This window comes from Alosa pseudoharengus, unplaced genomic scaffold (assembly GCF_046254945.1).
Source record: "Alosa pseudoharengus isolate Yale_2024_CS ecotype anadromous, Long Island Sound unplaced genomic scaffold, YU_APseudo_1.1 YU_APseudo_1.1_scf_1, whole genome shotgun sequence".
NCBI classification, from domain to species: domain Eukaryota; kingdom Metazoa; phylum Chordata; class Actinopteri; order Clupeiformes; family Clupeidae; genus Alosa; species Alosa pseudoharengus.
In genome coordinates this window covers 24,351,346-24,376,331 of record NW_027468564.1, presented here as the reverse complement: position 1 = coordinate 24,376,331, position 24,986 = coordinate 24,351,346, and the positions used below count along the sequence as shown (strand labels likewise).

At 40.7% G+C, this 24,986-nt stretch overlaps 1 protein-coding gene and 1 pseudogene across 1 annotated transcript; both read right to left on the bottom strand.

Moving 5' to 3' along the window:
• The window catches only part of LOC143123348 (uncharacterized), a 685,973-nt pseudogene that overhangs the window by 649,198 nt on the left and 11,789 nt on the right, over nucleotides 1–24,986 (bottom strand).
• LOC143123678 (CXADR-like membrane protein) lies at nucleotides 7,139–15,309 on the bottom strand. Its single transcript, XM_076285011.1, has 10 exons — nucleotides 15,011–15,309; nucleotides 14,481–14,549; nucleotides 13,368–13,520; nucleotides 11,054–11,200; nucleotides 10,036–10,372; nucleotides 8,789–9,040; nucleotides 8,272–8,359; nucleotides 8,132–8,174; nucleotides 7,886–8,016; nucleotides 7,139–7,612 (listed from the first exon to the last, which is right to left on the bottom strand). The coding sequence occupies exons 5-10, from the start codon at nucleotides 10,229–10,231 to the stop codon at nucleotides 7,549–7,551; spliced, it is 774 nt and encodes a 257-aa protein (XP_076141126.1). The 5' UTR covers nucleotides 10,232–10,372; nucleotides 11,054–11,200; nucleotides 13,368–13,520; nucleotides 14,481–14,549; nucleotides 15,011–15,309; the 3' UTR covers nucleotides 7,139–7,548.

Genomic DNA, 24,986 nt, shown 5'->3' with positions numbered 1-24,986 from the left:
CTGTGGCATGGAAGGATTATGAGCCACTGGGCCCCTGGGCACAGACATGAAAAGGGCCCCCCTGCCCACCTGAAAAAGGTAGTAGCTCAGTAGAAAAAATTGAAAAATAACCCCTTAAATGATGACTTCTGGCGAGTTTTGTGGAAAGAAATGGACAGATTGAGACTTATGAATGTGTGTATGAGTGTACGTATGTATCAGGGATAGAAATAGCCTAAAATATTTTTTCCACCTACCATTGTGGCTGGTGGATTCCAAAATCTACCAGCCACTAGAGATACAGTATGAACATTTGATGAAAAATCATGACCAAAATGATCACGGTTATTGGTATTGCAATATGATTAAAATGTGCTGACTTTTCTTCTAAACCTACCATCAATGTTGGACAGAACTCATAATTGGCCTGCCCTTCATGCCAAGTAGCAACAAATCTAAAGGTCAACAGAACAGCTATAGTGTCATAAAAGTGGTGCGGCTCCTTTAAAACCCAATCCACTGGTGTGAGTTCTGGAGCCATCCAACTTTATCTAACTCTATACTATCCTACATCATCTGATTTTAATATTTTGTCTAGGCTACAGTATATTTAACATTTAACATTTATTTTCTATTTGGCCTGTTATGAAATTATGCATTGACCAATTAAGCACACTTTTTTAAGACACTTAAATACATGCATGCTTAGCATTTTGTGAAAACAAATCATTATGGCTACATCGACAAACTCTTAGCCATGAGCTATATATCCTCTGGTTTTAATATTTACACATATGTAGGTATTTAAGCACAGCTCAGTTTTAAGACACGTCAAGCCCAAAATTGGAGACCATATAGAAATTTGCTACCATTTCAAAACCTGATACTCTGGAACGGCTTATTGTACAGGGGATTGCATTACACCTTTGTGTTCGGTAAGGTCTGCTGTTTATTCTGGTTTACGGTTTGTCATGTGTGGAACGAAAAGTTTGTGAGATATTCCTCCTATAGGAATTGAAATGAGCGCAGAGCTATAGTAGCCTAATATGATTATTTCTTGAAAGTTAATTTATTTTTCTCGCGAACCGTTTATAGCAGCAAATGGCTATAGCACCTTATAAAAGATGAGAAAAAGTTATTTCATGTGATGTCTGTGAGGCTACTTCGCGAGTAGCCTACTTCCTAGAGAATAATGGGCGGCCACACTTTATGTCGGTCTGCCTCATGTCTAAATAGCAGCGTGTTCCGTGAAGGTGTCGCGGACCGGATTAAAATAGTCTAGTCAGCGAATCAACAATCAGAGAAAACTGCGCTGAGAACGTTGTAGGCGGATATTAGACCTACCTGCTGTTGGTCTAGACATATGTATGCCTTAAACTCGTATCCTGTCATTTAGAAACAATGCTGTGGGCTAGTCTAGTCATCAACAAAAAATGAACGGATTGCAAAAAAAAAGAATGGATTTGGCGTGACATTTCTTGAGTGTGCGTGAGAGCGTGAGATTGGTGCTGAAAGCGTGAGTGTCACGCCAGATGCGTGAGAGTTGGCAACCCTGCTATTCTATTCCCTCCCCTTAGCAATCGCTAACCTATCCGAACCCCTAAATATTCCCTCCCGGACACCTCCCCCCAATCAAAACACATCAGAACTCATTAGGCTTGTTCGTCTTGTCTGAGTCTGACTTTCGTCTGGCTTTCTACGTAAACGTGATCTTCAGAGGCTAGCCGGGAGGAGCTACAACAGAGGGCAGCTCATCCCGGACAGAAAGGCTACAGTCTGCCTGACGTGACTCGCGGGAGACATCGCGGGAGATATCGCAGAATGTTGTTTGCAATAAACACAGCAGAACTTTCATTCTTACTCATTAAAATGAGCATGATGACTGACGAAATAAATTCTTATGATGTAGTTTAAATAAACCACTGTTGTCATACAGTTAACAGGCCTGCATTGTAGCACATAAATTCAATATCAAGTGTTTTCCCTATATGTGTGTCTATCTATTTAGCCAACAGCAGAAAATAACAGAATATCCAAACGTTTTCAGTAGGCTAGCCTACCATTGTTGCAGAAATCACGTATAAGAAGGTATCCCTTCGATTTCTGTTTATTTTCGCATATTCCAACATAAGGAAGCAGCATGAGCCTCTAGTCATAATCGTCATGAGGACATTCCTCCCAAATGGCCCTATCACGTCTTTGAACTGACGTCATGAGGGCATGTTTCAGCTCGTGCAGCTCGTGGAAGGCAACTGCAAGATCTGTCTGCAGGCTAAGACTCCCGCGATATTTTAAGGCCATGTGACATGGTGTCACGGTGATAAGTCCCTCCCCGGCTGACAGAAGTCGGACAGAATTTCTAACCAGTATGCATTGCGTCCATCCCAGTATGCATTGTGTTCAACCCAGCATGCATCACATCAAGTCAGATCTGCACAGATCTGCCGCAAGTCGAACTCCCCTAGTGACACATTTCATGACACAGGAGGGAGAGGGAGACACAAACACTCGCGCACACACACACACGCCGGGAACACAGGGGAAAGCCCAACACGGGGGCAAATAGACTCAGCAATACAATATCATCACAATTGTCAAAGCTAGATGGGATCATCATTGAAAACACGCCGCTTCATTCATACCGGGTCTGCCGCACATGCTGTAATTTAATATCGAGGCTACTGCGCGATACAAATCAAACGTTTCCCAAATCCCATAGGGAGTAGGGCCACGGCATTTTTGCCCGAAATAAAATGTGTTAAACACTCCTTTTGTTCGGAGTTCAGTTTCTGAATATTTGGAAGCGTAGCCAGCACGGACTGAGTTGCTTCATTAACTTATGCCATTGCCAAACTCCTCGAGGACTGCAATTCAAACACAGCGCAGAATCTCGACGTTGTCTCTCACAACTCCCGCCTCCTGCTCGCTGATTGGCGCGGAGTCGAATCTACCGCTGCGAATGAGGCCAATGGCCGGAATCCCAGGCGGAGTCGTGGAGGGAGATGAAAATCGAGCGGAAGTACGTAGGAAGGCAATTAAGGCCAGGCTAATCAAACAGACTTCCTTTGGAAAGGGTTTGAGAAGCTGATAGACAGAGGAAATCCACCAAACCACTGTAGTGCCAAGGCATACATATACTGTAGCATTAAAGATTACCTAGACATAGGACAACTTCATATTGAAGCTCTTCACTCAATCACAACCATTAATTAAAGACCATAGATCAATATACAAGCATTACTTCAAATTCCATCACCAAAATACATTCCAACAATAGCTGCTTAAACTATGATTTAATTCCATATCAGTGTCATGTGATCAACATGGGTAATTCCAACAATGCTCAAAACAACCATTACAAACATTACCAAAATCACCAGACATTGTTCACCAAAGCAGCAGAACCCTCTTAAAACGAATGTGTTGTCCTTATCTGGACACAGACATGTGTTAAACAATGATGCAAGTTGTGTTGTTTTTGACGCAAATTGTGTTACTTTCAACACATATTGTGAAACAAATAAAAAAAAGGGAACAAAACAAACTGTGTTGTCCCTATCTGGACACACATTCGTTTTAAGAGTGTAGTTAGATTATTTTGAGTACACACACATGTTCCGTCAACATCAGTTCTAAAATCCAACACAAAAGATAAATCAATAGATCAGTTTAAAAAAAGGCATGGAAATCATGGCTAACAGGAAACAAGATTTCCCATCTAGCAGTATGCTGAGAGAACACTCACCTTCAGTCACCTCTAAACGGAAGGTGGTGTTTCTGTATGTATTCTGATGTGTTTTCACTCCGCATTGATACACGGCAGAATCAGACACTCTCAGTTGTGTCATGAGAACCTTTGGAGGTCCTTTCTCTGCATTACATAGAGGTAGCCTGCTACCACTCACGGGAGTGATTTTATCTGTGATACAGTTCTGTTGTTGCCCATCCCTGCAGAAGAACATGTCCCTCGAGCCTCCTCTAGCTGCAGAGCTGCACGCCACAAGGACGGCTCCACCTGCAAACGCCTTCAGTGTAATGGGCTCTGGCTTGGCTTGCCCGGAGGACATCTCAGCTATAACTAAAGGACGTGTAATGTATTGAACACTTGCTGAATAATCAATACATTCTCATTGAAAAAAGTATGTTATTGTGTTTAATAATTGTGTTTCAAATTACTATGAGGTGCATACCCAGTCACAATGCCTCCATTCGAGTCCAGAGATAATATCACAGATTAAGGCAGTGACAGATTATGGGCTATGGAAACTACACTGCAGTTTTTAAATACATATGTCATGTTAAGACATTCATGCACTTCATAAAACCTCACAAGCCAAGGCACACATACAATTGGTGAGGTATTTAAAACCAGGTAATTGATTAATTCAGGATAACTTCAGGCAATGTGTGATTGAAAGTCCTTTTCTGTTTTTACCATCAGGCGATGTTGTATGATTGAGCCATGTAATCTGTAAAAGTCCTTTTCTGTTTGCTATTTGCACCCCTGGTACAATTAGCAGTTATACAGTTATACAATTACCCTATTCGTCTCCCACATACTAAACCATGTCTGTGGCCACTGCACTATCTACTTCCACAATGAGACTGGTGTTTGCAGGTAAACTTATAGTTTATAGGTCTGAGCGTTATATTGACAACATTTCTGTTAACTAACAAACTGACGGTTGTATGTGTTCACTGAACGAAGATTATGAAAATAAAACACAACTTTTCAATCTAAAACTTAATTTGAACAGATATTAGTACCGAAACCTTTCAGAATTATTTATACTTTCTTCTTTTCACTTTCTGCTGATGAAAAAACGAATGTCCGCCATGTTTTTTGTGCACGTGAGCAACGTCTTTTTGTTGTTATGCCACAGGGTGTGAACTCAGCTCAGCTGTGTGGCCAAGGCTATTCGTACCAGGGGTGTAAATAGACATTCTGTTTCTGTTTTTACCTGTGATAAGACTGAGGCTGATGACCAGACAAGTCCTCATGATGTGCTGCAGTCCACAGCTGGTGATACTCTCTCCTCTTTCTGGGTGAAATAAAATCTTGTTTTGCAATCTGGTGATAGCCGCTTCTCTTTGTTTGGTCTCTCTCCCTTGTGTGACACTCAATCTGTTCTGTATCTGCTCTGCTGTGAGTGACACTCAACTCAGTATCTGCTCTGCTGTGAGTGACACTCAACTCAGTATCTGCTCTGCTGTGAGTGACACTCAACTCAGTATCTGCTCTGCTGTGTCTCTGTAGGCTGAGGTTAACCTATTCTCTCTGTTTGTCAGATATGTGCCAGATATAGGCTCAGATGGAAACCCCCCCTCTCACCCCCACCCACAGACACAGCAGGAAAGCCACCAAGGCTCAGGTGTTTATAATAACCTCATGTACTCCCATTTGCCACAGTAACTAGAGCAGGGGTCTCAAACTCAAATGAGCTGGGGGCCAATTTTGCCAACGTCATCTGATTGGAGGGCCGGCTATTTCTGAAAATGCAATGTTCTTTTTTTTCAAATACCACAACAAAACTGCAAACAGAAAGTGCAAGTGTTTTTATCTAGTTTTAGACACCTGTGCTAGCAACCTTACCTTATAAATAAAATAATGATAAAATAAATATTATTACAAATTATAAAACAAATGAAAAGCATAAAAACAGGTATGTGTGTGTTTCACACCAAATAAAAATATTTTCCTCTCATAACTTTTTTAAACCTGGCAAACTATAGGCGTCAGGGTTAAGAAAGCAACACCATTGGATTTTTATATCAAAATGTCATGGCTTGAAAGTGGTTAGAGATAAAGTCCTACTGTAAATGTAAAAATCTTTGAGTAAAACAAAAGTTTATGAAGGGGGTAAATTTACCCATCTAATTTGCCACTGGATGGCACCTCAAATTATGCACCTTTCAGTAAATACTGGATGGACATATTTGAGCAGGTTTACTTTCCTTTTTTCATATTACCCACATAACAAATGAGCAGGAAAACACCTAAGATGTATACCAACACCTAAGATGTATATGGTTTCTAAACCACAAGGCATACAATAAAGTATTCTGGTCAAATCAGTTCCTATCGCGGGTAATCTGAGTACCCAGAAGTTCGCATCATATTGCGGGTGACTTTGTAGTTTAGAGCCCTATTTCTACTAGCCCTGCTGCAACCTCCAAGCTATGTTGGGCAGAGGGTCGAAATAAGCATGGTATGCTTAGTGGACACGTCGTATACACGCAGACGCACCTCCATTCAATAGACGATGGATCATAATCTCCAAAAGGATATTCTCCTTCAGATTTAGAATAGGTGAATAACATAGCCTACCTAAGACTTCATCACACGTAAAACATTTTCAAAATTTGGTGTAGGCCTATTTCTGCTTAATTTCTGCTTCAATTTATGCAACAATATGGCCTGCATCGCTTCCGCGTCATTACAAATGCACGTCTTTCTCGCGTGTAATACAAGTATTTCCTGAAAACTTTGCGCAGCGATTTTGGGTTTGAATGAAGCTCTGGATGTCTAGCAAATAGTGGAGGAGAATACAAATGAGATTTGTCACCGTACTTGGAACTATCGTCTATTTTAATCAGTATCGTTGTTTGTCGCAATTAAAAATAGTCTCAAGGGCCGGATTACATTATTATTTTGACATACGTCGCGGGCCGTATTTGGCCCGCGGGCCGGGTGTTTGAGACCCCTGTACTAGAGTGTACACAAATGTACTTGCACAATTTGTTGAAAAGGAAAGGATCTGGCTGAGGATACGTGTCTGAGGGTGAGGCAGTGGCACAGAAAGAGAGAAGCAGATAGAGGAAGAGAGAGTGTGCAAAAGATAGAAAGGGAACAGAAAGAGAGAGAGAGAGGCAGAAAGAAACAGGTAGAGAGAGAGAGAAACGGGAAGAGAGAGAGATAAACAGGAAGAGAGAGAGAGAGAGAGAAAGCTGAAACAGTTAGTGAGGTGAGGCCTTTGGTGTGAGAGGTAAGACCATCAGACAACTCAGGGTGACCTTTTCAGGTTAGCCATCAACCTGGGATGAACCCCTAGCCGAAGTGATGCTTTGAAAGAGGCATGATTTACACAGCACATTGAATATTTATTGAACAACCATTGAATTAGTCCAATATAAAAAAGAATGTACAAGAAAACACAAGTTGTATTCACAATTACAAGATTGTTTATTATGGCTTGATTTTAAATGCAACACATAGATTCAGTGCTGCAGAAGCTAAATATATTGTAACAATTGACGACACGTTGTCAAGGCAATGCTTTTAATCAGGTGGAAGTGGAGGACACAGACACCATTACAAAGAACACACAAGGGTAGCCACTTCACACACACACACAATGCACAAATGGGGTAGTTACATTAACACCGACACAAGGTTAACACAGGAGGGAGAACCAAGAAGGGCTACACCCAGGCCTGTACACAATTCCCCCAAAACCCCCCGCACAGCATTCAGGGTGTTGTCAGCAACCAGTCCAAAACAAACGGATGCTACAATATGATGGCATTCCTTTCTATGTGTTTGCATACTGACTATTCACATTGCTTTCTTCACACACCAATTTGGAGGCTGCTGTAGATCACAGAGGGCTCCCCCTCTGGTCGGTCAGGAGAACTGCAGAAAGACAGAGAAGTGATCAGAAAAAAATAACTCAGATAGCCTCAGTGAAAAAATAACTTGTCAGTGACTCATAGCAATGTGAGTCTTTCTATGTGATTTCCAAGCACAAAAAGGTAAGATAATCTACTATGCAGAATTAATTAAAACAAACAAATTACAAATGATGACATTAATATGTCTTATTATTTCCTAACAAAAATTAACATATCCTATCCATACTCTATTATCATGCTATTATTATGTTTAAATTGAATATGGTTTTTGTACATTTTTGCAGCATCATCTTTCCTGAACTGGAGACTGGCATAATGCAGACTGTTGTCATGGTTGTCATGGTTGTCCTTCCCTTGAGCTCCTACTGTGTCCCTGAGGTGCTGATTGTGACCATCACTCTGGTCCTGGAGGAAGGGAACTCTTCCATGTAAGCAATGTTATGAGAGGCATTTGCAAATTGATGTGTGATGGTGAAGGGTCCTATCATGAAATAAGATAATGGCTAAATGGAGCACTCACATTTGTGTCTCTTTTTGGTTTCATGTTTCTGTTGCCTTTATACCTGCATGCAATGCAAAATCAAAATAACATATTAAAAAGTAAAATCGAAAAGACACTTAGAACCTCCCAACAAATCCTCCCTCATGGGATCTCCTCACCTCAGCCAGTAGAGGACACACAGGAGACCCACAACTCCACAGACTGCCACTCCAACAAGACGTGCTATCACAGGATGAGACTCCACAGCTGTGATCAGAAGAAGAGCAAAATATTAAATGTGTCAGATGAACAACTAAGTATCACAGACACAAGGGTGTTAAGTGAGGAAGTAATGACAGATGATCCTAACTGAAATAGGGTACAGAGGGCAAAGTCTTGAACAAGCACATTTCTCATACATGCATTATAGCTATTGTGTACATGTTGGAGCATTGAGTAGACTAATCAGTGTTTGAGGTCTTGTCCATGGTGTTCAATCAGCATATCAATTGTGGCAAGTTTTTAAATTAGCTTTAGGGAAACTGTTGACTTTGCACTTTGCCCATCATCCAAAGTGGGGCCCTCCATTTTTTGTGAACATTCAGTAAATCCATCAATTGATACTATTGGAAATGTTTAATGGTGGCATAACTTCAGCACAGAGATGTGGATATAACCACTTCATGTTGCTCTTACACATGACGTGGAGCCTGTAAGGTGGAGATGGGAGACCCTCATGGCCTCTAACAGCACAGGTGTAGCTGCCCTCATCTTCATAACTGACTGGGTGAAGCTGCAGCTGGTTGTTGTTGATCTGCTTTTTCTCTACAGGACGTCCATCTTTACTCCAGATGAATGAAGGGCTGCTGGTTAGATTACAGGTGGTGTTACAGTTGAGAGTCACGTTATCTCCCTCTTTCACTCTGCTGGGAGCCACCACCTTCAAGTCTATAAGAAATTAAAAAGGAATTAAGATATTGTGTATTTTGGGATGAGTTCCAACCGATACAGGAGGGAAATACCTCTGCACTCAATTGGATAGACCTAACCAAATCAGAGTAAAACAATAGCCTACTGTGAATCCTGTAGGGAGAACAGCCCAAACATCCTTCGTCTCGATAAATGCTTTCACACTGTGTTTTGATCATTTTTTTTTAAAAGTTAATGCTGTATTATGGTCGAACACATAGTGGTGAAACAGCATATTGCTTGATGTTGGCAGAAGGCCTAGTTCTAACTATGTGTAGTTTACACAGAATGTTACAAATTAATATTACAGTATCAAATTTGTGCTTTTTTTACTTATGCACATGAATTTGCCTCTATGATTTTATATCAACAACAATAACATCATTCTGTTGTTGAACTGTACCTTAAAGTAAGACAATGTATTTCCCTTACAGTCCATTTCTAATGTGCTAAGTGTTTACCCAAATCGTCTAAAACTGACGCTCCTACCAGCAACAACAACGCTACATATTGAAATACCAATGTTCCGAGTCCACATTAAGTATAAGTATAAGTATATATACTCTTTTGATCCCATGAGGGAAATTTGGTCTCTGCATTTATCCCAATCCGTGAATTAGTGAAACACACTCAGCACACAGTGAGCACACAGTGAGGTGAAGCACACACTAATCCCGGCGCAGTGAGCTGCCTGTAACAACAGCGGCGCTTGGGGAGAAGTGAGGGGCTAGGTGCCTTGCTCAAGGGTACTTCAGCCACGCTTACTGGTCGGGGTTCGAAGCGCTAACCAGTAGGCCTAGGCTGCCCCAAATTGACATTGTCAATGTCAAAGATTCCATTCCCCTAATTCTAAGTCAAAATAACATCAAATCAAGTTTAAAGCCAATATTTTAAAGTAAAATGGCTACATCATGTTGTTTTAATAAACAATGTCATTATTGAAGCTGTGCATATGAAATACTGTATGTCTTCACCTGTGACAGAGAGTTTAACTCCATGTGGCCCTATGCGGTTTTCCTTCTCAACATTAGTTGTAATCCTGCAGTAATAACTTCTTTCATCTCGATGATCAACTGGCTGTATACGTAGAGTACAGTTATTAGTTTTATCCTCACAGTTCACCATGACTGTTTTTGTATTCAGACACCTGAGAGACATCAGGAGCTCCATCACTGTAGGAGTTTATCCAGTAGGCTTTCTGCATAGTCAGATGAGAGGGGTAGGTGTAAGAGCAGGACATCTCCACTGAAGAGCCGTTTAACGCACAGATACCATGTGGGGAGTAAGACACTATCCAGCCCCACGGACCATCTGAAATCAGCACACAGCCTATATCAGCCACTTCTGGTCAAAAAACAGCATCAACACACAACACAGTCAAAGCTCAGGGTCGTTGAGTCGTTGAGAAGCGCAATAACAAACACATTAAATATGTGTCTTTTGCATGAAAATATGAACATAACTCCGACATAATATAGGGGGAATGCACCAACAGTCTCTAGAAAAAGATCTCTAAATTCCTGTAGCATAGCAGTTCTTTTACATTTTTTTTTTTTTTTGGGGGGGGGGGGGGGGAGACTACTCAACTACTCACCCGAAACTACTCAAACCCGAAACTAGAAAGTTGCATTACTGTGCAAGCCGCAGGCATCATTAGGACCGTTTCCATGTAGTACATACAGTAGTCACTGATTTGGTCATAGACAGTGCTCAATTACCTATTTTTGAGGGGAAAATTAACTTCAAGTTTTTGTCACGAAGGCATGAAACTGGCATTGTAGCTAAGTGGGAGCTCTGGCCAGATGCCCCACTCCATTGTTAACCATCTGTAGCAGTTTCAACGCACAAGCTAGGAGGCATGTGAGGAGGGTGTTGTAGTAATCAAGGCAAGAGATAACTATTTTCTGTACCAAGAGCTGGGTGGCGTGTTGGGTTAGTTAAGGCAGTAAATACACACAGACACTCTTCCTATGGCCTACACTTTGCAATCACTTTCACAGAAGCTCCATTTCCTGTCCTGGTCGTAGTTGTAGGTGTGGGCACACCACAATTTGCCATCTCTGCGGCCATTAGTAGTACAGCCAGAGTACTCCTTGCCATTATAGCGGAATGGGAACTGGCAGGGCACTGCAACACCAGCTACAGATCCAGACAAATGATAGAGATGTGGTGAAAGAGCAAGTATATGAAACCAAGGAAAAACCATAGAGATACTCACAAAACAGAAAGGGTTTATTACACTCTAAAATATTTCCCCGTTAAATAATAGTAAAGAACGGTCGGTAGGGTTGCCATTATTTTCCTGCTATTTCAACAGTGCACTACTGTGACAGTATCTTCCTGTTAAATATAACAGGCATTTCCTGTTAATGTAGGGGAAAATGGGAGTCAACTGGCGGTATCATTACTTGTGACTCCTCCAAGCAGGGCCAGGTTAAGGTCATCTGGGGCCCGGGGCAGAGGCCTCCCCGAGCCCCCCCCCCCCCCCCCCCTTTTTTTCAATATATATTACTATTACTATTATTATCAATATACATAAGACAGAGAGAGAGAGAGAGAGAGAGGCAATTAAATTATGACAGATAATGTAAAAATGAAATTTGCATTTATATTGTGGAACTGTTAACCAACATACAATTGTACCAACATACAAAAAACAAGTAGGCCTAGCCTACAAACATGGGGCAATGCACAAAAAAAATCAACCATGAAATATTATATTATTACCATCAATTAATTACTAAGGCTTGAAAAAAACTGCCAGTGGTACCCAGGTCAGCCTAAAATGTGCAACTCCCGAACTCATGAAACATTGTAGCCTAGAGTTTGGCGCGCACGCACACAGCCACATCATGATACATTGTTAACACACAGCCCTAGCCAGCCACGACGTCAAATACTGTACATTGAAACACGCAGTCTAGCGCACACACACAGCCCAGCCACATCAAATACAAACAAGGGGGGTGTTGGCCGATAACGGTAACGTTGTCAGGGACAGGGGTGGACGTGGACTTCACTATTTTGATCCTCGTTTTGAAAAAAGTGGACAAGGTGCCTGCAGGAATGAATGCGATGGTACGCACACACCCACCTAACTTTCAACGCTTTGATAATATTTGCCCCGGTTAGGTTCCTGCATTGGTCAGTTAAAAAGTAGTTACATAGTAGGCTAATGACATCCACATGCAATATATTTACTACAACAACGCATAACAACGAGCTATTTATTTGGACAACTTTGTATAGCCCTATAAAGGCTAAAGTTACCTTTAGTTTTGTTCTAGCGAAGGCCACGTTCACGTATGGCTTTAAACAGCGGTAATGCTAGCCATTTTGACAAGCACAATAATCTTGCCTACCTTGTGCTTGCTGCTTGCCCATTTGAAATAACTCCTCTCGCTTTGCTGTCTCCATCCTTTCTGTTTTCGTTGTTTAAAAAACGTGTTATATCCATGATGAGTCTCGAGTTAATGAATTAGCTTATAACATTGTGTGCTGATAACCAGCATAGATAGTAATAGAAAACAACAAGCTAGCCGACAACTTCTGTAGCATGCGTGTATGTAGGCTCTCCTGCTCAAACAAATGTTGCGCGCGTGCATAGTTCTGCATTAAATTGATTTTGATAACGTGTTTACAAACTTACTTTACAGAAAATTGTAAATAGCCTACTGTCATGCAGTTAATGGAATACTGTGCAGAGTTGGGAAGTTATGGTAGCCTAGGCCTATTTGGTGTGAACACACACACACGGGCAATTCTCTCTCGAGTAGCCTGATGATACGCACAGTGCGTACTTGGGTACGGCCGTGGTTTTGGCGCGCCTTACTGAGAACGTCTGGCTGCCGCTCTCTCTTTTTTCGAGCTCCGCTTTCATATTTCCTAATTGTCTCATGCGAAGCCATTGTTGTCTGTAATAGCATGCATTGATAAGGGAAAAGACAGGTGACGATAAGACATTTGTTTTCTTTTTTAAATGTCCCGCGCCGGGGCCCCCTAGTGGCCGGGGCCCGGGGCAGCAGCCCCTTTGCCCAATGCACAAACGCGGCCCTGCCTCCAAGTGGGCAGGTTAATGCTATTTGATAAAGTAATCAATTTCACATTGAACCCAGAAGGGAGGTATGACTATTCTCTACAATGTATTTTTTTTATAAACACAAAAACACAAAAACTTAACATATTTTCTTCTAGGCATGCATCTGTCCAATAGCTTAGTCACAAGCACTTCTATCCACACACAGACATTCCCCTATACACTGGTCACTCACAAACACTTCCTTCTACAAAAACATATTACACTCACATCCACAGAACATCCAATTTCTATCCAGATTGTAGTTGTAGGTGGTGGCACACCAAAATGTGCCATCTGTGCGGCCTGCATTAGTGCAGTCACTATACTCCTGGCCCCCATAGAGGAAGGGAAACACACAGGGCTCCACAGTCACCATAGAAACTGGAACAGAGATCAGGGAGATAGCAGAGACGAGGCTAGAAAATGACATTGAAACAAATCCAATATAATACAATCATAGTGACATATGCATAAACAGATCTAAGCACAACAATAACAAAAAAGGCCCTTTAACAGTGGAGGATGGGCAATCTGGACATTGTGGAAAAGTATAGAAAGTTCATCCATCCAATGGATGTCGGCCTGACTTAATCCTTCATCAGCCATGTAGCGTAGGGTCTATCTATGCAACTACTGTAAATATACTTGACTTAGGCCAATCAGTGGACTATGTCTACTCTATCAGTTATCATGGTCATTCAAAAAAATAGCAACATTTGCGCCATCACATTTTCAACATGCAGGATAGGCCGGTGGTGTAGTCTATGTGATACTCAGATCCATGCACTATACCTACTTAAAAAGCATCAAGATTTTCATATAACAACTTAAGATATCCAGGGATACAGTATGTGTGCTCATGTGCGCTTTAGATGCCATGACCACACCATCCGTTTCAATGCAGCCCCCAAGATAAATTGGTTCCAACCCCCCAGCCTCTCACATGCATGTTTGGTGATAATGGACTTTTTTTTGTCCTTAGGCAAAAACAGACAGGTTGTTTTGCTTATGATTATAGTTTATAGACACTCAAGGCCATTTTATTGATTTACCATAATGCTATACGACGTCTCTGTTAGTTTAGGCTACTGATATGAATGGCAGAATACAAAGTAATTAATCAATAATGATTGATTAATAAAGTCATTAATCAATAATGATCATTTTTGTCAAATCTGACTGGCGATTTTGAATGTGATACTTTAACTGGTATAATATTGTGAGACAACAGTTAATTGTGTGTGGGTGCACATAAATGGTAGTGGGCCTATTTGGAAGGTAGTCCATATAAAAAAGCACAGCTTGCATTACATAGCACTAAAATGGACAGTAGTTCATTACCGTTAATCATCATTAGAATGAGTAGAGATGTGTGGGTTGCAGCTGCAGTCATCACTGACTCACAGTGTCCTGCACCACGATACATATAAAAACATTTAATTACGACATATTATAAATGCATTTCATGCACTCCTCAACCTCAATGTTGTTAAACATTTCCACACATACTTATATTTTTTACAATTCAGTTTTATTATAGTCAATGTTTACATTCTGTCATGCACTGAGCATGGCAAAAACATACATGTATCATCAATCAAAATTGCATCATCAAAAACACTAACCTTAGGTTATGCACCCAATTTTGGATAGCATTCAAACTTCAACTTTCACTTAATGAGCAAAATGTCTAGTGAACTAAAACTATTGAGAGGCAAGTGGTAGCATTTAGCCAACCTATTTTTGTTTAGGACATTGCTCATGACATTGCTGTTGCCTTGTTATTAAATGAGCTGTAGTCAGACTTTAGACTCGGCACTGTTTCTGTAATTTAAATGAATGCACCATGTGTGTTATAATGGAGACTGTACCTGAGACCAGCAGAAAAAGAACCACCGGAGTCTTCCTTGGAGTTTCCGGACCTGCTGTATCCTTCAATGTCAATATCTCTCCTTTTTTTTAAATCTTCACATGTAACGTGACTTTTGAGATGTAGTATGTTTGTTTCTTATTACTCGCTTCCCTTTTGAGGAGATGTGATCTCCCACCACTGTTATTCTAAACTTTTAAGTTGTTTAAGTTCATGCTCCTACCATGTGCCTTCTCTCTACATGTGTCGTCTTATGCCTCTGTCTAATCGCACACTATTCTCTCTCTCTCTCTCTCTCTCTCTCTCGCTCTCTCACTCTCTCTCTCACTCTCTCTCTCTCTCTCCTCCCCTCTCTCTCTCTCTCTCTCTCTCTCTCTCTCTCTCACTCTCTCTCTCTCTCTCTCTCTCTCCATGTGCCTTCTCTCTACATGTGTCGTCTTATGCCTCTGTCTAATCGCACACTATTCTCTCTCTCTCTCTCTCTCTCTCTCTCTCTCTCTCCTCCTCTCTCTCTCTCTCTCGCTCTCTCACTCTCTCTCTCACTCTCTCTCTCACTCTCTCTCTCTCTCCTCCCCTCTCTCTCTCTCTCTCTCACTCTCTCTATCTCTCTCTCTCTCTCTCTCTCTCTCTCTCTCTCTCTCTCTCTCCATGTGCCTTCTCTCTACATGTGTCGTCTTATGCCCCTGTCTAATCGCACACTATTCTCTCTCCCTCTCTTTCTCTAATGTGACGCAGGCTGTGGGCTGTTTTTTTTTTTTTTTCCTTCCTGTGTCTCAGTTGCCTCATTTCCTTATGAGGGTCATGAGCTTTCTCCACCTCCTTCTCCGAAACGAGTCTGATGTTCCACCTTTTATTTTATGTAGACCTTAATACAAACAAAAATGGCTGTACCCACACACACACACACATTTATGCAGTCCACCACGCACACTGCTATTGGCAAACCTTCACACACACACACACACACACACACACACACACTGACATAGGCCGTCCCCACACAAATACACAGCTGAGCAGTGTCACACACACACATACACACACACACACACATACACACACATTCACATTCAGACACACTATCCATCCTTTTCTGAATGTGGTACAATGATCTCTATACACTTAAACTGTAGACATACAGTAGTAGTGGTAACACATTCCTATTGTAACTAGGGCTGTCAAAATAACTGATTAATTTTGATTAATTTTTAATTAATTTGAGAAAAAATAACTCATTAAAAAAAATAGTGCAGATTAATCTATTCCGTATGACCATTGACCCCAATCGTTCTAGTCAGTAAAAATTAGACTGTAAAATGAAAGAGAGAGAATAAAACGTGCTGCCTGGTTCATTGATTGGAACATTTACTTTTAGAAAACAGCCTGATGGTGCAAGGGTGCGGGAAGGGGGGTGCTGAGGGTGCTGCAGCACCCCCTGCTGGCAGGAGATAGATTTTTAAGATTTGTTATGTATATTTTTAAATAATTACTAATTCGCTGTCTGACATTATTTTTGTATGTTAAATGATGAGTCATATAGCAAAAAAGGGTTATGGATTGGTTCGAATATAGGCTACTAAAAAGGGTGAGGCTATGTGCACCCCTGGTACAATTAGCAGTGTATGCTATTCGTACCCTGGTGCAATGCTATTCGTACCCCGGTGCACACAGCAATGTGTTCTATTAGTACCTTGTCTGGTACAAATATCAGTGTATGCTATTTGTACCCCGGTGCACACAGCAATGTGTTCTTTTAGTACCTCGTCTGGTACAAATATCAGTGTATGCTATTTGCACCCCTGTGCATTTAATCTGCCATATTGATCACACAATGTAATAATATATATATATTTTTAAAACAAGCAACATGTTTTTTTTGTTGTTACATAACTGAGTGTGAATAGCTCAGCTGTGTAATAGACACTCTGAATAAGGTATGCTGTTTGCATCAATGTACAGTTAGAAGTGGATGCTATTCGTACCCAGGTGTTTATAGTACTGCATGCTATTTACACCCTGGTGCATGAACTAGCTAATTGTTGCAATCAAAACTTCCGTTTGAGAACCGATTTCTTGTTCAAATTGCGCGCCTTCTCTCCAGAGAGGTTGGTACACATGCACACTCACTCCGCCAAAACGCATCACACGGGAATCAAACCCCGGTCTCCTGCATGCCAGCCATTGCCTGAGAGGGAGTTAAGTCATTTTCCGACGAATGACCGTCGCAGGAAGTTGCGTCATAACAAAGGGACGCCAGACCCTCTTGTAACAGCTGTACTCGGTGATACTGCAGACTCGTAAAAGTAGTTAGAAAATAAGGCAGAAAAACGACAAGTTTCCTCATGCTGCTTCCTTATGTTGGAATATGCAAAAATGTACAAACAATCAAGAGGATGCTTTCTTGTATGTGATTTCTGCAACAGTGATACTGCAAACGTGTTGATAGCCTATTGTTGAGCCTATTTTTATGCTGTAGCCTAGTGTAAAGCATGTCACACTAGCCTAGCCTACAGAAAACACTTAATTGATGTGATATAATGATAACTTGTATGCCTACAATGGTGGTTTATTAAACATCGTAGCCATTTATTTAGTCAGTCATCATGTTCATGTTAATGAATAGGAAGGACATCTAAACGATACCAACATTTAAATAAACCAACATTTCGTGCAATATCTGCCGTGAGTCCCTATGCGTGAGTCACGAGCTCCTCCCAGCTGACTGGCAGATCACGTGGACAGTGATCAGTCGCGATCGATTATTTAATAAATACATGTGAATTACGAATAATAATAAAAAGATTCTACCTAATGTGACTATTCTTTCCATGAACTGTAAAAGAAAACACGTTTTTTCCCACTATATTCTCCATAAAGAGTAAAGTAAATTATGTACTTATTTCTGGAATTGACGTCACTTCCTGGACTCGTCTGAGGCTGGTCTAATGGGTCATTCGTCTCTAAAAGACTTAACTCCTACTGCATTGCCGTATGTGACCTCATACGTCATACATTGTACGTACGTTGTGCGTAATGATTTGTATAAATACTGGTGCACAAATAAAGTCTTTCTTTTTTTCCGGCCTAAAAACCGATGTGAGCAGTGATTGCCTCCGTACATGATATAACCAGTTTACTACACACAACGAATATGGCTGCGCCAACACCTGTGACCACTGCACTATCTGCTTCGACAAAAAGTTGAGGTTTGCAGGTAAACATATAGTTTATAGGCCTGAACGTCATATTCACAACATTTCTGTTAGCTAACAAACTGACGGTTGTATGTGTTCACTGAACAAAGATTATGAAAATAAAACACAACTTTTCCATCTCAACTTTAATTTGAACAGATATTAGTGCTGAAACCGTTCAGAATTCTTCACTTTCTGCTGACGAAAAAACGAATGTCGGCCATATTTTTTTGGGCACGCGAGCAACATGTTTTTGTTGTTATGTAACAGGGTGTGAATAGCCCAGTTGTGTGGCCAAGGCTATTCGTACCAGGGGGTACGAATAGACACTCCGTACTAAAAAATTAACAGTTATAGAGATCAACGTGAACGTGAGTCAGTTAGGCTACTGTAAGAACCGTAACGTCGTTTCAGCTATGTGATAGCGATCAAGTGTGTAGGCCTACGGTTGATATAAGCCTACATATTCTTTGCGATTTACACATTCAAAAAAGCAGGGATAAGCTGAAAGAAACTTTAATTGTGTTGTACAGTTTTGCAAAACCAATAAATTATAGCTAGTGAAATCATTTCACTAGTTGCTAAGATAGATATTATTAGGACACATTCTTGCTGTGGAGATGACACACTTTAGGCTATTCAGGAATTATTTGCGAGATCATTGCAGCCTGATTATTAGCCTATATTTAAAGCCAAACATCTCTGGTGTGGTTTTGATGATCAGAAAAGTAATTTTCCTTAGCTATACTGAAATAGGCTAATGATGTCAAGAGCGCTTCTGTGGGGTTAGGGTGGGTGGAGTCGGACTGCTGTCGCGGAACATTGGAATTTGTGGCTGACAAGGATGTTTCTAAAACTTCTCTCTATCACCCGCACACCGCACTAAAATGGTGTATTTAGCAGTCAAAATCCGAGGGGAGAAATCGTCGGACATCCATTATTTTTGTTATTCAGCACCCCTGGTCAAAAACAGGTTCCCGCGCGCCTGTGATGGTGTTGATAAAAAATAAAGTGTTGATTAAAATAAGTCCTCTGTAATGTCTGCAGCAAGGAATTTGCATATCACCAGAGATTGTCAAATCTAAAGTCGCACATCAATGCAAAGAAATAGTGTTGACATTGAGGGGAGTGTTGATTTATTTTCATTGTGTCCCCTAGGTTATATCTGTGGCCTGAAATAAATAAAAAAAAACTACTTCCGGAAGCACTTTTGAATTTATTTCCTCAGCATATTAGGTCATATCATAGATTATTTTGGCCATTATTTCAACAGTGAAAATAATAATAAAATACTTTAATGTCACTAATGCTGATTATTCAATGATTCATTTGAATTTAAATATTTAAAATACTTTCACAGCCAAAATTATATATGTGATTAATTTAGATTAATTAATCACAGAGTATGTAATTCATTTGATTAAATGTTTTAATCGATTGGCAGCCCTAATTGTAACACATGCCCTTGAGGAAAGCTCAAGATTTATCTCTTAATGCACAATCCCTATGCACAATAGCAAGGCGTTTGAAAAGTTACTAAAATGCATCCTGTGAACTGTGTTTGTTGTTATTTTTGTTTTGCAAAATACTGAAAAGTAAACATAGAGTACAATGAAGGCTATGGCTAAGGAGATTAAGTTATGAGAAAGCATACATAACCCGGTTATGGCTTGCATAAACTATGAGAGGGCTCTTCAATATGCTTGTGTGAGCTTTACTTTTACAACTACATCTGTATAGTTTGTATAGACTATGAGAAAGCCCTGAGAGTGGACAATCACATGGAGATACTGTCCACGTTTTGGTAAATGTCTTCATCCTGGGCGGTGTCATAGGTATCTTCCTGAAATGAATCCATCTGGACGGCGTTGCCATACTGGCAGTTCCCGTAGTCATCTTCCTCCTGCTGAGGAAATGAAGAGAGGATGAGGAGACTGCCATGCACTCCAGAATTACACGTAAGGGATAATGGACGACAAGGCTTTCGGTTAACAGAAATGAATGCACGTATGAGGTTGTAAAACGGCCCCAACACACAGTGGAGTGGACCTAGTGTATTCATTTGTGTTAACTGAACGCCGTGGAGTTCATTATTCCGCTTATTCCACTGTTGCCACTTGCGTTTTTTTTTTTCATTTCATGTTATAATTCTGTTTTAATCGGTAATGGGTTTTTTTTGTAGAACTACTTCTTTCCGACTCATGTCAACTAATTTCTCAACTCACAGGACAAACTGCCGTTACTAGTTCTAAATGGATGGTTGCTATGGCCAAAGGACAGTCGTTAGTTCCATCTCTCCTGTTGACAAGTGGGCATATCCCAGGAACCTTATCTTTGAAACATTGCTATTTTACTTAGCTTACTACCATCCAATAGCCTGGCTAGCGCCACCACTTCTCAATGAGACGTGGTCTGGGAACCAAACGTTCATTTTCTCGTATTTGAAAAAAATGCCCAGATCCGTTTATTGGGTGCCACGGATGTCTATCAAATGCGTCTGTGCATAGCTCATCATCGTCTGTGCATAGCTCATCATCGTCTTGCTTTCCCCCCTGTTCTGTGATTGGTTCCCTATCTGAGGCAAAAATTAGGGCGGTAGTTTCCAGGCTGCCTTAGTAGCGTGAATCAAATCGCGCGCAAGGCAGCATGGGAACACCCAGGCTAACCATCCAACGTATTTTACAGTTCGGATGCAATGTGACAGTTCATTGAAATTTCAGTTCGGTGAGTTCGGTGAAGTATTATATAAGTGTGATATGGCCAAAAAAACGGATCTATTTTTTATAGGTGTGCAAATAACATGTCAATATACACCTACACATTACGCATTCTAAAGAATGCAGGGAAATGGGAAATTCTACCAAGCAGTGGAATAAGTAAGGGATAACGGCCACATACACAGCAAACTATATCCCATCTCCCCTGTCATCCCCCCAACACACACACCAAGACCCCTGACAGTTGGGTTAGCCCCTTGAGCCGTGGATCTGCCCAAGGTTTCTTCCTTGGTAAGGGAGTTTTTCCTTGCCCCTGTTGCTCTTGGGTGCTCCTTGTTGGTGCCCCCCCCCCCCAATCCCAATCCTCCCCCACCTTTCTTATGCAGCCCTTGCCACTTAATCATCTAAACCCCTCTTCTACTGCACTTTCCCCCCCCCCCCATAAATGCACAAATAGGCTGACACCAGACATAATTTCACTGCATTTCTTACTTCCAGTAACTATATGCATGTGACAATAAACTTCCTTGTATCCTTGTATCCTTGTGATAATGGATATTATTAAACGGCTCTTCACAATGTAAGTAGAACGCTCCATTGACATGAATGGGATTTCCCAAAGTTCTACCGGTCATTATTTTCGTCTAAATAATGACCGCTGTCAATGGCAATGGATTTTAATTCAAAAGTGAAGGCAGACGATTGATCAACTGTGATCAACCTATTTGTTGAACTATTTGTTTCTCAGCAAAAGCCACAACGAAACGGTAACAAATACATGTAAAGAGACATATTGTGGAGTTTATTTTTTCGTTTTGGCAAGTAGCCGTATAATAAGTGGGATAATGTATAGAACGCCGGACATTATTGGGAAAAGTCCCTTCAGCGCGTCGGGGTCTCTACATTATCTTGAATTTCCCCTTGGGGATCAATAAGGTATCTATCTATCTATCTATCTATCTATCTATCTATATCTATCTATCTATCTATCTATCTATCTATCTATCTATCTATCTATCTTTCTATCTATCTATCTATCTATCTATCTATCTATCGATCCCTTACATGTTAACTCTTACTTCAGAATGATATTTATCTGGATATCTATCTTAGATATCTATTTATTTGTGAAGTTCCTAAATAAAGTACTTTGAATTGAATTGAATCTGAGTTACCTGGACGGCGTTGTCATACTGGCAGTTCCCGTAGTCATCCTCCTGCTGAGGAAATACAAGGAAGGAGGAAAGGATGATGATGATGGAAATGTTATGTTAAGGTAAAAAAAAACTGTTATGGGTGCCTTTAACTGTAACTTCAGAATTAATCAGATGACCATTCATTGTCAGAATTAAAGGGATGGCCTGGAGTTAGTAAAACAACCTATTTTTGGATGATAACAAGTTAATATTTTTGTTTGGGAGTGAAATGATGTTAATTGAAGGAGTTTTGAGCTAGTCCATTGTTTGTATTAGCATACAAATGGTTTATAGCCTGTAGCATGGGAATGGAGTAATGGCTATGTTCAAACCACAGACAAGGCTCAAAATAGATAATTTAGACAAACCAAATAGACAAACCAAACCAAACCAAATAGACAAATCAAAGTATTGTACACTTTGAAAGTGTACAGTGAGGTTCTAAAAAATATTGTTTCTGAAGGCAGATGGTAGCATCAAATCAGTATTTGATAAGCAACTTCTTCCAACATTGCAGATCTGACATCTGAATGTGATGCATGTTTGTACTGTATGATTCAGCCAGATCTGCGCAGTGCTGTAATAAGTCGGAAATTACATTGATGTGTGCTAATTGTCACTTCAAAACGACTGATGAGAGTTATCTATCACATCAGAGTGACATTGAAGATTTAGGGCCCTATCATGACATTCTAAAGTGCATCGTCACTCGTCAAAAGTCTATTCAAATTTAGTAGGATGTCCAGTTCACATTGGGAGGGGTTTCGTTCTCAAAAGTGGAGCGCATGGCGTAACAAGGTGTTCCTAGGTCTTTTAATCAGTCATATGGGTGTGTTTGGGGCGTAACATCATTTTAAACCAATGAGAATGACATCTGTCATTCCCTTTAACGGCGCAACGCGCGATATGTCAAATAAATGCATCGGTATTTTGGCATTCAACGGCGCATTTGAAGGAGGCTGCTTGCGAGACCGTATGGAATAGTCATTCTTAAACCATGCTTTACTAAAACCTAGCATAGCCTTCACGCATTTGCACTCGTCTATTATTTGAACTCATTGGCAAAGTGAAACTAACTTCACCAAGGAGTCAGTCAACGACAAGACAGTTATATGCAGTTACTTTCACTATTGACTGACAATGGGTTACCATCGAAAACATAGGCTGGAAAAAGCAACACTTACCCTAATGTTGCTCAAATGACTGAATAAAACAACATTTATCCTGCAGAGGAGTTGCTTATATCTCGTGACAGTGCGTCTTCAGCTGTGCTCCATACGTGTGTCTCTCCCCTCTCCCCTAATCACTTTTAACCGTCATTACCAATTTGCAAATGATGGTGAATAACTACTCATCATGAGATGTACAGTATTTTGTAATATCTTTATTCTAATTATGTTTCCCATTGTAATCGCGCAATTTAATGCTTTGCATGGACGTGCGCTGGTGTGCGTTCATGAATGATAGAAGGATGGTGCGTGCACCTGCCAATATGACTGTTGACATGCGCTCTTAAAATAGCATATGAACAACCCGCCATTGACTTCTGACCAGGTTTAGGTGGTGTATGATAGCGATTTTTAGACAATGCGCGAGTCCCCTCCCTAGGTTGTTAATTGCCACACCCCTGGGCGCAATGCTTAAAAAATAAACGTGCAAAATACTTTCCGCGGGTGAATAACAAGTATTACGCCATGCGCTGGTGACCCAAAATACAGCCCTTAATTTACTGTCACTTGGGAATGACACTGATGAGTTTTCAGAATGGCATTGGCAAGTCTTACAGTTTTTCTCAGTCGCTTTGGTGCTTTTCTCACATCACTATTAACATTTGCACAGAAGTTAGTGCAATTCTCAAAACAATTAGTGGGCCCCAGCAGTGGCGCGACTGGCTGGGGCACCTGCACCGTACGCCGGCGACCCGGGTTCGATTCCCGCCCCGTGGTCCTTTCCGGATCCCACCCCGGCTCTCTCTCCCACTCGCTTCCTGTCGATCTTCACTGTCCTCTCTGATTAAAGGCATAAAAAGCCCAAAAAATATACTTTTAAAAAAAAAAAAAAAAAAAAAAAAAAACAATTAGTGCAAACTGCAAAACCTAGTGGACTTACTTGCTCAAAATGGATAGTCCATTCCTCAAAAGCAGGTATTCATGTCAATGAAACTGTCAGTGTCATCAAAATGAGAAGTCTTGACACAATCGTTTATGAACAAGATAGTCAAATGGCTTTGTCATGTTTTCATTATGACAGTTCTCTCAGTGTTTTCCAATGCAAAAAAAGGTCAGAACTCGGTGACACTACCTGAACATGCTCAAGACAGCACTATACAGTACTTGTACAGCCATTTGAAAACTACAGTAAAGTTACACATTGCTGTAGTTAGGTGAGTAAGTAAGTACAAGACACTGAATGCGTACATTTTTACTGTATGCTCTTTGCAATTCTACAGCACTGTGACAGAATTTGATAACTAGTTCAACAATTTTGTATGTAATGACTCAAGCAATGAAATGAAGACTATTAGTTTTATTGGGAACGACTATTCAGCATTCATAAGTATAGTTCATTTTGACTGACATGACATAAGCAAATGATAATGTTAAAAAACAGCACAGAATTGTATGAAAGCAACTGATACTGATGTCCAAAAGTATTTGCAATTTGTTCAGAGGAAGGAGAAATTGCTACTATGATGTGCACAAATGACTAAATGTTGTGGAGGTTGAACTAATAGTTATGAGAATTTTCATTCTGATCTGAAAAAAGCACCAAAGCGACTGAGAAAAACTGTAACTGTCACTTGGTGATGACACTGATAAGTGTTACCCATCACTTCAGAATGGCATTGGCAAGTCTTAACTGTCACTTGG

What these genes read in the sequence shown, in the direction of transcription:
- LOC143123678 (XM_076285011.1), bottom strand. Translation starts at nt 10,231, where the DNA reads ATGGAGCTCCTGATGTCTCTCAGGTGTCTGAATACAAAAACAGTCATG. An exon ending in TTACAGGCTCCACGTCATGT is followed by an intron (nt 8,360 to 8,788) that starts GTAAGAGCAACA and finishes TTCTGATCACAG; the next exon opens with CTGTGGAGTCTCATCCTGTG. An exon ending in AACCAAAAAGAGACACAAAT is followed by an intron (nt 8,017 to 8,131) that starts GTGAGTGCTCCA and finishes CCCTTCCTCCAG; the next exon opens with GACCAGAGTGATGGTCACAA.